The 16,683-nt window shown below is 38.4% G+C and overlaps 1 protein-coding gene across 7 annotated transcripts in view; it reads right to left on the reverse strand.

The window, feature by feature from the left end:
- ADAMTSL3 (ADAMTS like 3) overlaps positions 1–16,683 on the reverse strand; it is a 178,931-nt gene that overhangs the window by 62,576 nt on the left and 99,672 nt on the right. For all 7 annotated transcript variants that reach the window (XM_088063221.1, XM_088063217.1, XM_088063220.1 and 4 more), the window contains 2 exons: positions 10,697–10,823; positions 2,020–2,094 (listed from right to left, as the gene is read on the reverse strand). In XM_088063221.1, coding sequence (XP_087919347.1) covers positions 2,020–2,094; positions 10,697–10,823 — 202 coding nt within the window. The remainder of the gene's footprint in view (positions 1–2,019; positions 2,095–10,696; positions 10,824–16,683) is intronic.

A 16,683-nucleotide genomic window follows, 5' to 3' on the forward strand; every position in this document is an offset into this window, starting at 1 on the left:
GGGGGGCCATATTTGTTGAAAACTCAAAGTAACATCTTGGCTCTCTGACGAATCTGTTGCCTGTCTTAAAGTGCCTGGAGACACAAAGGAAGTACTTATTCTAACTAGCTACAAAGAAATACGGTCCTTACTCAAACACTAACTGCTGGTTGCAAAACAATGCTCAGAGCATTTGTTTCAAATCTGTTATGTGCTACATCTCCAACCACATTTCCATTTTTGATTAGTCCAGCAGCTGTGCTTTCCTGGAACCAGACCAGATCATAAACCCAGGATGAAGCACCGCTGAACACAAGATAAAGGGAAAAGCGCCAGACACTCCGTTGTGCTCTTCAAGGTTTTGCTGTTGCTGCTGACTTTACTTGAAGGACAAATATATACTGGCAACAGGAGGCAGTATAAAATGTCAACAATAAATAGTCTCTGCTTCACCTGTTAAATTCAACTCCTTGCAAGCCAGGAAAAACATCACTGGCAAATGGAACCTGTAATAATAGGGGATTGTTTTTAAAATTCTGGCTTTAATTATGCCAGCACACTGACACTGAAGTTGATGAAGCTACAGACAAAGGATCATTTGGAAGCTTCTGTAAAGTGACAAGCACCCATGAACACATACAGTGGGAAGGTGGAGAAGGACCCCTGAAGCATCAGCTCTGGGAGACCTGGCAAAGAAGCCAGAAGTCATTGTCACCTCTCTCCCCACCACAGCTCTCAGTTGTTTTTCACCTCTGCAATTTTAATTATAGGTAACAAATGTCTAAATCCTCGCAGATTTGCAAACAGATGTGCTGGTGGAAGTGGTTAAAGGAACATTTCACAATTCTCTTCCAGCTAGAGAGTGAACTAACAAAGGTAATGCCAAGCCACAGCTTCTTTACGGAACCACCCTGGGTAGGAAGCCAGGAGCGCTCTGTACTTAGTTACTGAGTTGCTGCTGCATTCCTCAGGAGCTTTCCAGAAATCCCCCAGGAGCCACTCAATCTAGTACTTTTTCCTCATACAAAGCTGAAACAACAACTTCCTTCTGCAGAACTACTTAAAGTCCAAGAATCCTGACCTGAACTGGTCAGGATCACTCCTTCACACAACCCCTGCAACAGTTTTAAAGGAATATTATTTATTTCAATATAAGTTCAGCTTTGTACATTTTTTATATAAGCATTATATCTAGAAGTTATTGTCACTCTGGAGTTGTTCTGAAGAGTGAGTTTTATTTCAGTTTTTTTTCTTTGAAAGGATGTGAGTATATTTTTTGAAAGCAAACAAACTGATGAGAAATTTTTAAATAAAATGCATATTTTATTTCTGTTTACATATCTCAGAGCTGAAGTTCTTTTTATTTCTATGATCCAGACTACATCTACCATTTCTACAAATAAAAAATTGTTCAAAGTTAAATGAATAGTTTATTTAATTGCTTGGTATGGCAGCACCACTTACCATTGAAACCATTCCTTCCCTATGCAAACTAGGCCTATGGATAAAGAAATCACCATAAATACTGCCATCAGCCTTATATGAAAATATTGGAAAACAACTGTCTTACAGAATAACAAACTGTTTCTCATTGGTGGTATGTAAGGACTAAGAGAATGACAAGGAAATAGGACTTCTGTAGTCATTCACCCTACTTTATTTGTATCTACATCACTTGTCAGAGGCTTCAACTGAAATCTGGTGCTGAGTTATGCAAGGATTGTTGATTCCACACATAATCCTCTGTAAGGATTTTTTTTTTTGCATGTTGTTTAAGAGTGTACTGTATTTGAGATGCCTTGTATTGGTTTAAATGGAAGGAATAGAAACCACCACTAGGTATTCTATTTCGTTTTACCAAGAAAACTTTCCAGTGTTCTCTAGGATGGTATCCAGGCTGGGTATTAAAGATGGGAAGAGGAATCAAGGTATCGAAGTCATGATCTTATCCACATTTTCCAAAGTTTGGATGAGTTTGGATACAAGGTTCTGTTTTTATCTTCTGCCTATGTATAAATACATAAAACGGCTCAGTCATACCAAGGTGTGCTGGTCCTTTCAGGGTAATTCTCACACTGCGACTCCCATGTGGTACAGCAATCACAGTTTCTTCCCCTAGGAAAATTAAACAACTGTTTTAGAAGTTATCTTTCATCAGGGAATTTGTACATCACATAATTAGACTGAAAACTGTCAAATGTGTCTAAGAAAATATTTCACAGCTTTCACAATTTTTCTATTAAAAATAATAAGCTATTTTATTAAGTACAGTGTACTGAGTCTGTTTGCTACGTTATGCAACTATTAAGACCTACAAATGGACTTGTAAATCTTGCTTTCTCTTGGAAAATGATTTTCTCTTAACAATAACGACTGAAATGTCAGTAGTGTATTAGGAACATATTTACACTCCTTTGTCCTAGTTTTATTTTCTAATCACTGAATTGACATAAGGAATCTGCTAAGTAGTCCTTCCCCCTTACAAAAATCTGCAGCTGTTCAGTCCCGTTTTGCCCACACCTCATTTCCTGCTGCAGGTCACAACTTCAATAAGTGGCAGGACTTACAGGAAATAAATCATCTACTTAACACTAACCCTTAACCAATTACAGACCAGTTAAGAGAAAATATATAATAGCTATAAGGTATATGTTATAACGGTGTCTGCATCTAACTTACCATATAAGATCATTTCTTCCAGTAAGAGGCTCAATTTAAAATGAACTATAAACCAAACCAGCCCTTAACAGGACACGTCAATACAAAACAGCTTTGGGCTGCCTGAAAGGCCTCCTCACATATAAATGTGCAACACACTTACTTCAGTGCATTTTACAAAGGCAGAAAGCTATTACTTCCCATTTCAAATGTAGGAAATCTGCGATTTGCCCGAGCAAACTGAGTTACCAGTCAAACCAACAGGGTAGAGACCCTCACACCAACAAAAGCAGTGCTCTCAGCAAAGGATATCCACAGGGATATCCACAAGAGGAAGAGAGAAGCATCCAAGGAGCTGTCACCCACTTCCATCATGGCCCAGCTGTGTATCTTCTGCAAGGCAGGCCCTGCCACATGTGCCCTCTGCAGCGACACCCCACACAAGATGCTCTGCTCGGTGATGGAACTGATGCACATTCAGTGCCTGGTGCAGAGGAAGTTCCATTTTGCAGATTCAAACAGTAATGTGTGTTGAAGGTCAGTGATACACTGGCTCCAGAACTACCCATAAAATATTTAGAGGAAGAATAGTTGAGTTTAGTTTTAACTAACAAATAGTTGAAAAATGTTTCTTTCCACTTTAAACAGGACCCCTTTATAGTAGATGCTAAATTATCAGCTTCTGGTTTACATCTCCTTAGCATAAGTATGATTTCCTGCCAAATGTTCAGAATACTTCAAGCAAATACTGCAATTATTTTTTCTGAAATAAACACCTTCTTATGTTACAGTTTTTATATCGTCAATTTCTAGGAAGGACATTTAAATATAACAACTTATTTTGGATGTAATAAAATATGAGCTTTATTAATTTCATTCTTGTGTATTCCACCAGAGTGAAAAATACTACAGTAAAACAATAATACAACTAAGGAGTCCTGGAAAAAACATTAACTACTGAACCACTTAATATCTTTTTGCATCTTGGTTTTTCATCAGAGGAATTGCTAAAGATAGCCAGGAGGTAGTGGGTGTGTGTATCTTTAGAGGAAATAACTACTGAATTCACATGTGCTCGACAGTATTTGAGGGAAAGCAGGTTTGAGAGGCCCATCTGTCCTTGCTTGGTGGGGAATTGAATCCCATCCTGATAACAACCAACAATCAGTCACAGCACAAACCCTCAAATAAAACCAGACTATGACCAGCTCAGAATGCATGAACTGCTGCTCTGAAGGAGCACCAAGGGCAGCCCGTGCTCCACGGCCACAGCCCTGCTGTGCAGATGTGCACAGATGTGCAGGGCTGCTCCTCTGGAGAACAACCAGGGTCGTCCTGCTGTGCTTCCTGCACCTCCCCACAGGCAGCTCCGCTCGCCCCGGCAGACCCTGCAGATCCCTTTCCAGGATGCCTCACATTCCTTTAGCAGTACTACAGACATTCCACCCTCACCGAAGCACTCTCTGATATGGTCCACAAGTCTCATGGGGGTGCTAAATTTGGTGTTTCTCTGCAGCAGAGACAATATTACCAGAAAGTGTTTTATTTGCATTAGAGATGACTAAGCTCGCCACCACAGCAGCAGTCAACCTCTGCAGCCCACAGACCTGTCAAGAAGTCTGACAGCAGGAGATTTTTGTAACCTGACTGAGATAATTATGGCCTAGGGCAGTCTTTCCTTGAGATGAAGTAAACTATAGGGGAAAAAAAAAATAAAAATAAAAGGTTTTTTGATTTCTGAACAGAAATGAAGGTTTGGAAGAAATGGGACAACAAACTGACCATAAAGGACTCCTCCTTCTCCTAGGGACATCTTCAAAACAATAGTTATGGTTGTCCAGGTCTGGCTCCAAAACTATATATTCCAAAGGTCTCCAGTTCACAGCTGAATGTAATTCATATTCTTAAGGAAACACAAGGCTCTGTAAACCCATTTAAAATGGTTTTGCTGTACATTTCCCATTAAATCAGTAGGGTCCACACTGCTAAAAGCAGTGAACTCTTACAAAAGCATAAGGGGAAATCGCTACCCTGAAATCCACCCTGAGAATTTTTGATTACTCTTTTTTTCCCCCTTCCAGTATTTCTTTGAAAGTTAATTGCTGACCTTTGTCTAAAGCTGAAAACAAATTAGCTCAAAATCATCTGGAACGTGCAGAAACACTAGACTCTAACATCCAAGCTGAGATTAAGGCTCACCTGAGCCTTAAAAAACTGAGAAATAGGTGAGATATTGTCTCTCTATTCAAACGCTCCTTTCAGCATAGGGGTGCCCAGCAGAACGTGAATCATCTCCCTCCACTCTCACCCAGACACTCTCTCAGCAAATGTGTGCACACTATACACAGCACTTGCTGATTAAGCTCCTGGATTGCTTTTACTTTAGATGGCAAGGTTTGATCCTGTTTCTATGGTGTTAATGTGGATTTAGATTTTGGATCTCAATGAGAGCAAGATCAGACTCCCTGCTATGGTAAGACTGGGAGCTAATCCCCAGGATCAAAATAAAGGAGCCACATTCCTAAACTCAATCCAATTCAGCAGGTTTTATTTATTTTTCCATGTGGGCCATGGTGGACCCATTTACTGTTTCACATATGGGCCAGTTGGGATTTTTCCCTCTCTCCTCTTATAGCAGGCCAGAGGCTTTATTTCAGGTCTATAAAAAAGTGTTTCTTTCAGTGTATTTGCTCAGAACTTATTTGCTGGCTCCCTGGTTCTGATCGAAGACCTTTGTGCTCTCAAAGTACAAACAGTAATCCAGGAACTACAGCACACAGGAACTAAAAAATCTCAAAATATTTGGAATCTTATTGCAGTGACTTCCTTCATCCACTCTGGCATCAGGCATGATTTCAGAAGGCACTGCTGCTGGGCTTTGTGCTGACCTGCCTAATGAAAGGAAGGCCAAATACATGCACTGGAGAAAACATAGAAGACATACAGTAAACAGCCCCTCAAGAGAATGGATCTTAAGGAAATGCAGTGCAAAATAAGTAATGAAATAGCCAATGTTCTTACACAGAAATTTCTTCAAGACAAAAGGGGCCATGAAAGTTCAGAAGGAAGCTTCATGCTACCTCTAACAGCCCCAAGTAAACCAATCAAAGTAAAGGGATGTCTAGACTGAAACAGTTGGTGTTGAAGACCCAGCATCCACACTATAAAATTGCAGGTGCCTTGTTGGGACTAATTCTAGTCTGATCCCAGGGACTGGATATCCTGTAGCTGCTGGAGAACACCAGGTGCTTTTCTGGAACTGATCTTCTGGTTTACCTTGATCCAAAAAATTCCAGTTTATGCTCTCCAAGACCATCATCTCTGTGATGTTAACTGCTGAACAGTATGTCTGGGCCATGATGAAATTTGCTTCAAAAAACATACTCCTTATCCATCCTGGAACACTATGCACTGGCATTCTATCCCTCCCCACACACAGTTTTCCTGCCAAACCAGTTCCAATTCCCTCTTCTGGCTCTACACATAGTTGATTTTTCCCCTTCCTCTCCAAGTGTTTTTGACAATCCCCCACCCAGATTCTTTATCTAATCTCAGTCTTCTCTTCCTCTTTTCCTTGATTCAGTGTGTCTGTCCAGCCAGTCCTACATCCTCCACCCACCTTCTCACATCTGCCTTTCCTTCACTGCATGAACTAATGGCAAATTTTTCTGTTCAGCTCATCTCATCTTTCCCTCTCCTCATGTGATCTCATCACTCCCTGTCGTAAGTCTGAAGCTCAGGAGATTGGAGGTTTTCCACAGAATCTCTTCTGAATGCCTGAATGTGAGGTAGGAGGCATCATAGAGGTCATCCCATGGCACCTGGTTCACACTGCAGTAAAGCAGAAAGCAAGAGCAACCTCAAGGAAAAAGTTGAATAGGTTATTTCTGGAAGAGCAACACATTAATGTATTCTAAGGAGGCTGCACACATGTGATCTGTTTGCAGTCAGAACTTGTTACAATCCAGAGAACGCTTAAAAGGATAAGTTTTCAGAAATTTCAGCTGTTAACATCCAAGAAGATTCCACAGAAACTAAAGAAAAGGTTGGGGGGTTTTTGTAAAGGTTGTAGTAAAATATGTGTTGATGTTCAAGACATTGCAAAAGACTTATCCATGACCAGAAGACCATTGCCTGCCAAATTTCAAATCCCTGATCTGCGATCAAGTCCAACAATGGGGGGATGTTAAAACATATTAAAGAAAAGGTTTCAAGAATGTTTTGACAGTGGGAAACAACATGTTTTTCTCCTCTGTATCCTTGGAATATGCCGAGCTGTTTTGGCTGAATTTTCTCCAAAACACATAGCACCTGGCGTGAGAAGTTTCTGACACAACTGTCTAATTTTGGCAAATAATCCTTCATATAAAATGAAGTATCAGACAATTGGGGTTGCTAGGTTCATGTATATTGATTTCAAAGAGGGAAAACAATGTGAGACAGGAAGTTGTTACAAAGTTGAGCTGGCTGATGACACAGAAGAGGGAGCTGTGCCAAAGGTCTCTGTTTAGATAAATGACCAAAGAGAAGTTAGGATTTTGGTTAAGCATGCTTGGGGATGATGACATACATCATGTGAGAAGAAGTGACCAATGGTGTATTACACAAGTGCCATAGGAAATAAAGCACACGGCAAAAGGAAATCCAAACACTTACAAAGCCATCGCCAGTGGAAGCTTTCATAAGAAGCTCTTTAGCAAAACATTAAGAAAGGCAAAACTTGCAAGTATCTTGCAAGTAAATTGCAAAATCTTGTTGTGTGGGAATTAAATAAAACCAGACTGGGACAAGTCCGTGCCTTCAACTTCACCCCGCATTGAACCAGCATCTTTTCTTCTTTGCTGGTACCAGAACCAGAACACTTTCCTAGCATTTCTTGACAGCAATGGTGCAGAAAGGAGATATGAGGGCCCAATCCTAAAAGATTTCCAAGTGCACCAGAGTTAATGGGAGTTCCATGCATTTAGTACTAGAAACTTCAGGCCCATGATATCTCATTTCCCAGTGGGATGGTACATTTTACAACCTATTACACTTTTTGTTTGAATATCGTTAGTCAAACCTTTAATCATTTTACCAGAATGTTAGAACCTGGCTTGCTGACAGAAGTTTAACTTACTTTGTCTTTCAAAGGCAATTAAGTGTTAGTGGAAAAAATAAACTTTTGAAATAACTGTTCATTTCATATTTGCAAAACAGTAAGCTCCCTTTCACTGCTGTTTAACTTTCTGATCAAAGACATTGATTTAATGTAAAAATATATAAAAAAGATAATAAAACAAAATTAGTCCTTCATGAGAAATCATTTGCTATCAATGCCTAAATTTCTTTGTTTTAAAATACAGACTAAGATAACCAAGCACTTTTATTTTCCCTTAAGCCTCTTTTTTATACTAAAATCTTTGGCTCTTGCCTTCCTTCCATTTCTTTAATTTGCTTCATTGAACAGTAAAATTTACATCCTGCTCACAGCCTTAATCTCCTTCTTAAATACATGTCTGTCATGTGTCGGTATTTTCTCAACACTGGTTCTGAAAGCTTCCAAATGACTCTTTGGAAGATAATGTGCCTCCCTTCACTGATATTTTACCACAAAGAAAGGGTGACCTTATTTCCACATTTCATTCACACACACAGGATGATTATATGGAACTCACTGCATAGTGTTGAACAACTTGACCCAAAAAAATATTTTGGCACCATTGCAATAACCAAGAAAAACATCAAGTTCTGAATTTAGTAGCACGTGTACTGTTTTGCTTATGCCAGTGGTAATTCATTCATATCATCCAGCCTACTGCAGTGCAAGATAAACTCAAAACTTGGCAAAACTGACATCTCTCCTCAGAATAGTCTTTCTTGGTCTTTAACTGTAAAGACTCTTAAAGAGATATTGAATTATGATGGAGGAAACAACGAACCATGGGAATTCTTCATAAACTTCAAGGCAATGGGAGACCTTCCACCAAGTGATGTCAGCTGTAGTCAACTCTTACCTGAGCCAGAATACCACAAGTGAAAGTAATATTTTCTGTCACAAAATGACAGTTTCAAAACCAGATCCCTTTTATCACTTTGTCTTTACTATACTAGCAGCAATTGAATGTGAAACGTTTTATTTCATTTATCATGAGCTATCCAATCAGAGTCACCAATCCAACAAGTTTATTTGGGCTGCCTTAGCACTAGCTATGGTGTCCCCAGGAATCATCCTTCTTCAGGAGAATCTCTGTTGCTGTAAAGCTGGAATAGACAATGCAATTCCTTTCAATTCCAGTTGACCTTCACATCAGAAAGGGAAAGGATATTTTGTGCCTATATATCTGTATCTATCTATACATAGACACAAAACAAATACAGCTTGGAGACACTACAAAAATATTTGCTTTACAAGTGCTTTCTCTATGCTGACCAGAAGCTCTGAGTCTTTGATATGGAAAATAAATAAAAAGTGGCCCTCCATGGAAATTCTTTTTCAGCTCATTGTAAGCATTCAAGACATTTTTTCACCCTTTCATGATGAGAAATTTTATGAATTACTGAACTACACTCTTCCATCAATAAAAAGACCTCTAGTCAAAGCAAGACAAAGGCTAACACTGATAGATCATCTAACATGTGAATAAGGCTTTTTGACCTGTGTAAAAATTATCCTATGAGTTTTGCTGCTACACAACCAGTCACTTTTTAATTTAGGTTGTCTTTGCTATACAACTGCATTGAATTACAGAAATTATGCACCTGCACAATGGTAGCCAACACCCTTGCAGGGCAGTACCACAGAGAGACACCACACTGCAAGGCAATGAGCACTGAGGTAACAAATAAACTACCCCAAGTTACATCCAAACTGAACCAAACTGCAAACAGTGGCATTAAAAACCCCATGGGAATAGTTATTTATACTGCAATAAGATTTTAGCATGATTCAATGTACAAAGCTCTTTCAAAATCAGGGCACAAGTGAAATCTTTGCAGGCTGAAATACAACAGTATTAAGATAGGCAGCTGTCAGAGGCAGGTGCTTCATCCATTAGAAAGAAAACCTGGTTGCATTTGAACTTTGAGCACTGACTTGAAGAGCACCCTTCTATCTGGTGACTTTGCAGGAAGGCAATTAACCTCAGAGGCCTCATCTCCACATGACAAATGCTCGTGAAAAAATACATACTGTGAGTTCAGAAAAGAAAAAAATATGTGAGGCAACAATTCATATGATAAACACATGGGACATATGCTGTGAAATTCCAGGGAACATCATCTGTGAGGGTGGAGAGCACCAGTGTCAGAGGAGAGTCTTAGTATGGAAAACTTTGCCTGCATATCAAAATAGCCAGACTCTTCAGACTCCAGTAAAGGACCTAATTCTAATACTCTTCCTCCTTTATATTTTATATTTTCAGTATTACTGAGACCTACAGAGTAACTCCCAGTAAGATGTTAATTATTTTGAGAAAGAATGGTGAAATTTGAGCCAAACACACAAAAAAGAGATGGAAGTATTAGTCCCTTTCACTTCATGCTTTTTGTACTATACAAGTAGTAACTTGCCCCTGAAGTTCAACTGTCTTCAGACACCACCAAAAAAAACAAAACAAAACCGAAAGCTAAACAAAAACCAAAAACAACAAACCAAAAAAAAAAATTAAAATCAAAGTTAATTTGAAAACCAGCTACTTTCAAATACAGGCCACTATTTCAATTAAACCATCTGTAAGATGTTTCCATGATTTAAAAACTTTGCTCCAGCATCACATATAATGCAACATGAGGATACCCTCTAAAATAAGATGTGCATCTTGATGGTTATTCCTGATAGAATGAATTTAGTAGCTCTATAGAAAAAAATGCATATCTCAAATTCTTTCCTAGCTATACCCTAATGTGTGGTATCCCTCACGGAATTTCAACAGCCTAATCTAGCACAGACTGTAGAATAAGTAGCTTTGTAAAACTGCAAACAAGTACACAGTTAAAAGGTCACTGCAATATGCATGCTAATATACAAGCAGAAAACACAGTCAAGGAGAAATTACCATAGCATCAATTTGCAACCTACTTTTTTCTGGTGAGACATGTGCCTTAGCTTGTCCCCTCACAAGCCTGCATGTTGAGCCATCTCCTGCACAGATTCCACAGTTGTCTTCCTTGGCATTGCTCCCAAGTTGTCGATCACAGCCTACTGCCTGCCAAAATCAACACCACAGTCAGAAGGAGGGCAAAGCTGTAGTAGACATGCTCAGGTTTCTGGAATTTTATTTATTATGTTATCCTTTTGATTTTATGAGTTGGCCTCGTTCTATCAAAGCATATCTTGCCATTTAGGATTTTAAAAGCATGCTGTCATTTCCATGATTTTAATGATGAACCACAACAACTGATATATTAAGCTATTCAAGCATAGGAAATACATGAATCTGTTTCCCACTACTTATGTGAATGAATACCATTGAGCATTATTCTTTCCAACGCAAGGCATAACTATGTTATTTACACTTTGGTTTTCATCACCTGTTTAATTATGTCTGAGATAGGATAAATGCAATTGAATAACCCAAGTTAAGAATTTAAAGGGCACTCAGCCTCCAGCTTCATGGACAGGGAACTGAGGGCAGTGCTAACATTCTAGTGTCTTGGCCATTCAGAATTTAACTGGCACTTCTGCAGATCTATTTGCCATTTACATCAATGTCAATTACATACACATTTGCTAACTAGCTTTTAAAAAACGTGGACCATTCACTCCTCACCTTTTGATTTTTTTTCTGGTTTATGAATATAAGACCCATTCTATAAAAATTTCCAACGATTATTATAAAAACACCTAAACTTAGACACTGCCAAAAATTCAAAAGAAGAAATTTTAAAAAAAAACCTGTCAACTGAAAATCCTCCAAATTATAATGAAAACATTTTTCCAGGTTTTTCTTTTTCTGCATATCAGTCAACTCCACAAGAAAGATGGGAGTGAGAATGGAAAGACAAACAATAGACAAAACTGACTAAAAGCACCTTCCTGATGAATGGAAGATAAATATTTGGCCTCACCTATCTTACTCTTCACCATTTCATAGAAGAATTTTTCAGGGAGTAGCAAATGCTGAACAATGTGATAAAAAGCTGATCTCCAGCTTCAAGTTTTCTCAAGTCAACCTACATGCTTCTTACATTCACATTTCCCTGAGAAGGGCAGCTAATTTGTCATGGGTGTACGTATTTAACAAAAATCCAAACTGACAAATGGATAGAAAACCCTCTGGAAACTCACAGTTAAAAGCAGTGCTAGAATTCTGAAACTGGCCAGCACACACCTCTTCCTATATAAAAATGCTTGGAAGGGGCAGTCTCAGCTGCCAAGATCCACTGCATCTGTGCTGTGCCAAAACTGACACACGATCCCCTTGGAGAGGTGAGGATCCAGTCCACACGTAAGAGGCAGGGCTGGGTCTTCCAGTCTGAGTTAACACAGACACACAAATCACACACATCCACTGCCAAACACGGAGAAACGCAATCTTAAAGTTTCACATGTCTGTGGAAAAGAAAACAAAGCAGCCCCACCTCCTCCTCCTGCCCCTTTCCCTTATTTTCCCAATTCCCTACAGCCTGAATTCCCTTTAGAGGAGGGCATTAATGGGGACAGTTTAAATGCTTCAGTTGAGAGAGCTGCAGTGAAGGCATCTCCTTGCTAAGGACTTCAGATTTACCAGAGAAACATACATTAGCAGTAGGAAATTATTTTATTCCTGCAGCTGAAGGGGATCTTCATCCTATGTAGCCCAGCAAGGAATTAATTTTAAAAAGAAATAAGCCACTTAGCACTACCAGTAAATCATTTCCATTTTAAGAAAAACTCAGTTGTAAAAATAAAGCAAATTTAAACGTGTATGAACAGATGCTTATTTACCACAGAGAAAGAATGTGGGAACACTGCACTATAACATAGGCATGGATTACAGATTGAAGTATTTGCCCTTGAAGTTGTCTTGAGCTTTAGCTCCAGGTTCATTATTGACATCCAGAAGAATATAAAAAAAAAAAAAAAGGTTGTAGACAGATGACTTTAAAAAAAGTCTGTCTTCACACTTTATAAGCAATTAACATTGAGAAATGAATGAAAATACCATTTAAGAAACAGCAACTGACCGGGCCACTCTGTGAATCAGAAATCAGATGAAATTTCATGGGACATAACAATACACATTTACCTCAGCACTGACAACTCTTTCAGTTCCCAGCTCCACAACAGACTTTCTTTTCTGACCTTTGAAAACTCCTGTTCTTTTCCATTCCAGTCCATGGAAGGGATCTAACTGCAGATCCCCAGCTGATAGAGATGTTGCATGAATTAATCTCCTAGAGTTTGTGAAGCATGCAGATGGAGACCACACCAATGGTTGAGAGAGTCCATATTTCTCTTTGGAAGACTTTAAAAGTAGTTACTGCTCTTCACCGATTCTCCTGCCCTTATTCACATAAAGATACTACGAGAACATGGAGGCAAATTCTATCACTGCAAGTGTAATGTCTCAAACACATCTCCATTTCATACTGTAATCTCCTTTTCTAAATACTAAAAAACTGTTTATCACTCATCAATTAATTTCAAAAATAAAAATAAGTTGCACAAAGTGACACCCTGTGTGGAAAAGTGCTATTTTCCTTAGTTTAAGCTCTTGCATATTTAGCAAGATTTGCATATCATAGCCGATATCTTGCATATAGGCTAAAGATGCTGCAAGTCTTTAGTGGGAGGAGGGCACTGAGCAGGCAGAGCAAGATCACCCCATTAGGGCCCACCATGACAATAACAAACATCCAGACTGGGCTCTTGCACACAGCCCCTGTGAAAACAAATTCCCTTTGGGTGTAACAAGAATTACACAACTGTGCAAACACAAGGCATTATTGTGTCCCACACAGAATGTAAGAGAAGACAATCAGCACAGCAGCATATTTCAGAGGACTGTTTCATATAATATTATTGCTTATTTTTTAATAATACACAAATGCCACAGAAATAAAACAGGAGTGCTAGCTGCAAGGGACTTGGATGTGGGAAAAGGTTTACAGCTCTCCTGACAGCAAAGGTGGTTTGTTCAGCTAGATGCATTCACCCTCTGCAGGTTTTCTTCTCAGATTATGTTTACATCAGCTGTTGCAAATATGAATATCAAGCAATTATATCTGGGAACACAACTTAGAAAACAACTCAAATTAAAATCATAATTTTGACTTAAAGTTAGCATAGAACTCCAGATTTTGTTTAACATGAAGCACCCAAAAATTCCACGGGTTTTTAGTGACAAGCCACAAATTTAAAACTAATTCAAGAAGGAATCTTCATGAGTGAACATTGGGATGGGACATATTTCAAACCTCAGACTACAGCCTGCCTTTTTTATCTGTTTGTAAACCCTTGATGGGCAATTTCTCAGGTGTGCTGAGCAGCCACAGATCTCACCAGAAGAGGAAGGTGTGAGGTTTCCAGCTTGGGAAACTGGGTCTCAAAAATATATGGCATTGTGACACCAAATATTATGAATTTAAGGTGTTCATATTTTGGCCAGTAACTACTGGAAAAAAAAAAAAAAAAGGTGTTTGATGAAACATTTTGAAGACAGTAAATACGGTTTTTGCAAATAAAGCTGCAACAAGGACAAGAAAATGATAAATGGCAACAGCCTTCCTCTGCTGACCCACCACCTCAGCCAGCCAAAGGAGCTGATGATTTTCACAATTAAGGCATTTTCTAGGATTAATTTACCCCACATTGCTTGCTGTTTACAGAGCAAAGGGATAAGCTATAAATGTTACAGGCAGACTGGGAAAACATCTGCAGGCTTTTAGGGCATAGTCAGAAAGAGTATTAGGTGATTTTAACATAGGCTGAATAAACGAAACAAGTGATAACACAAACTGTGTAATTGAAGAATTGGGACCCTGTGAATTTAAGAAATTTGTTATCATAAATATCATCATCCCAAAAAATGATACAGGTATTGCAAATGACCAGGTTGTAATTGAGCTCCTCAGACAGCAGGGAGAATATTCACCAATAGGTAACTAAACAAACAGCAAGCAGAAATTTAATATAAAAGGATTATTGAAGAAATGAGCACTTTGTGAATTTATAAAATTGTCCATGATGGGGTATCAGTGAATTTGGATATGGATATTTTCAGAAACAGGTCTCCAATCCATTACTATTTTTGGACAGAACCTGAATATGTTACTTGTCTGTTCTTACAAAGGAAAAAAAATTAAAAAATAAATATGTAAAAGAATTATATAGTTTATAGAATTATATATAGTCTTCTCCCAGGCAGTCTTACAGGCAGCTCAGATAGAAAGCATCTGGTTAAGCAGTGAACAAAACCACGCATCTGCTTCAACAAACGCTAGCATGGCAGTGCTGTTGTGAAAGACAACCCTGAAGGGTGATAAATACTTGGAGCATACTTAAAACAGGTCATGTAGGTTCAGAAAGGCAAAGGAAGAGCAAAAGGTCAGGGTATAAAATACAGTAAAATAGATGAAAGAGAAGAATTAAATCACTTCTGATATGTTAAAAGTGACTTTGGAACATTACAGATATTTTTGCAAATATGAATCCAAAAATCACTCAGAAGCTCATGTAAAGCTGTTTCTTTAGGTCATATCCAATTAGTAGTGCTTCAGCTGAGGAAATGGACTTAAACAAAGAAATTAATGTAGCATGTTAATTTTGATTTGTGAAGGTCCAAGAATAATCTGTTAAATTCAAGAAGATTCCTTTGTTTAAGATGTTTACAATTAAGTATGATAAGGAAATGGACAGGACTGCAAGGTGACATAATTTTACCTAAAATTCCAATATGCTAAAAAAGCAGCATAGTAAAACACAAGGCAAATCCTCCTTTTTGCCCTCCTTCTCTCCTTTCAGAAACTTCTCTAAATAAATACAAGTGCAAACTTGGATTAGAATTGCCAGTGCAGAGTCTGATACAGGATCCAGCTTTAAAATTTCAGCATTTGCTTGTTAGACCATTGCTTTAGACCTCCTGAACTGTGGCATTAGCTCAGCTGGCCACCCACCTCCAGCTGCAGGCACTCCCAAAATATGCACAGCCTCTTTTTGTAGAACTCATTCTACAGCAGTGAGTTGTCAGTTATAAACTCAGATATACACGTTTCAATTATTCAAGGAGGTTTCAGGAATGCCAATGACTCAAGATTATATACTTCAAATAAGTAAGGCGAAGATACACCTACACTTTATAAAATAAAAATATTTCAGAGATGAGTAAAACCAGACATCTGTATAACAAGCATCATATAAGTGTTAAGTGTCATTATTACTATCAAAAGCATAAAATCATATACAGCAATATAAATAATGATTAATATTTCTCTTTCAAAGTGAGCTTTCCCCCTTCTAGGGTCCTCTGGAGCCAAAGATCCAGGTATAGCCAGAGAAAACAAATATTCTAAGCTCTCCTAAGAGAAGCAGCCACAAAAGAATAAATCACTGCTATTTTTGTGACAAATACATAAATTCTATGAAACATTAAAACTGAAGCTGCACTAGTGCCATTATTTTTCTATCTACCGTGTCTTAGACTAAGCTCTTTAGCAGACATGCCATTTAAATATTCAGAAATGTATTTTATAAATACTAAATAATTTTCTACTTTGACTAAAAAATTTATTATTGATACAGACTCTAATTTATCAGTAATTCCATTAAAATTATTAGGCAAGCTTTTTTTTTGCAGTGTTCTATGTTTACTAGAGGGACTGGCAGCTCAGTGTCAGGAAGTAATGCCCTTTATTAATGTGATTTGGTTTAATAAAATGTAAGTAGAAAATCAGTTCAACAGTATCTCAATATGACATAACTACCATCCTTCTACAGCTGCTGAGCAAACCCCCAGCTGTCAGGAAAAGCCAGTTGAAGGCTACTCTGGGTACATTTCTCTTTGTGTGCTTCCATTGGCCTAGCTATTTCAAAGGATGCACACAATGTTTACTCCAGGAACAACCTGCAAGTGGAATTTCAACACA

The sequence above is a fragment of the Pseudopodoces humilis genome, chromosome 16, assembly GCF_049639895.1.
Source record: "Pseudopodoces humilis isolate 2021_Gansu_Grassland_sample_001 chromosome 16, ASM4963989v1, whole genome shotgun sequence".
NCBI classification, from domain to species: Eukaryota; Metazoa; Chordata; class Aves; order Passeriformes; family Paridae; genus Pseudopodoces; species Pseudopodoces humilis.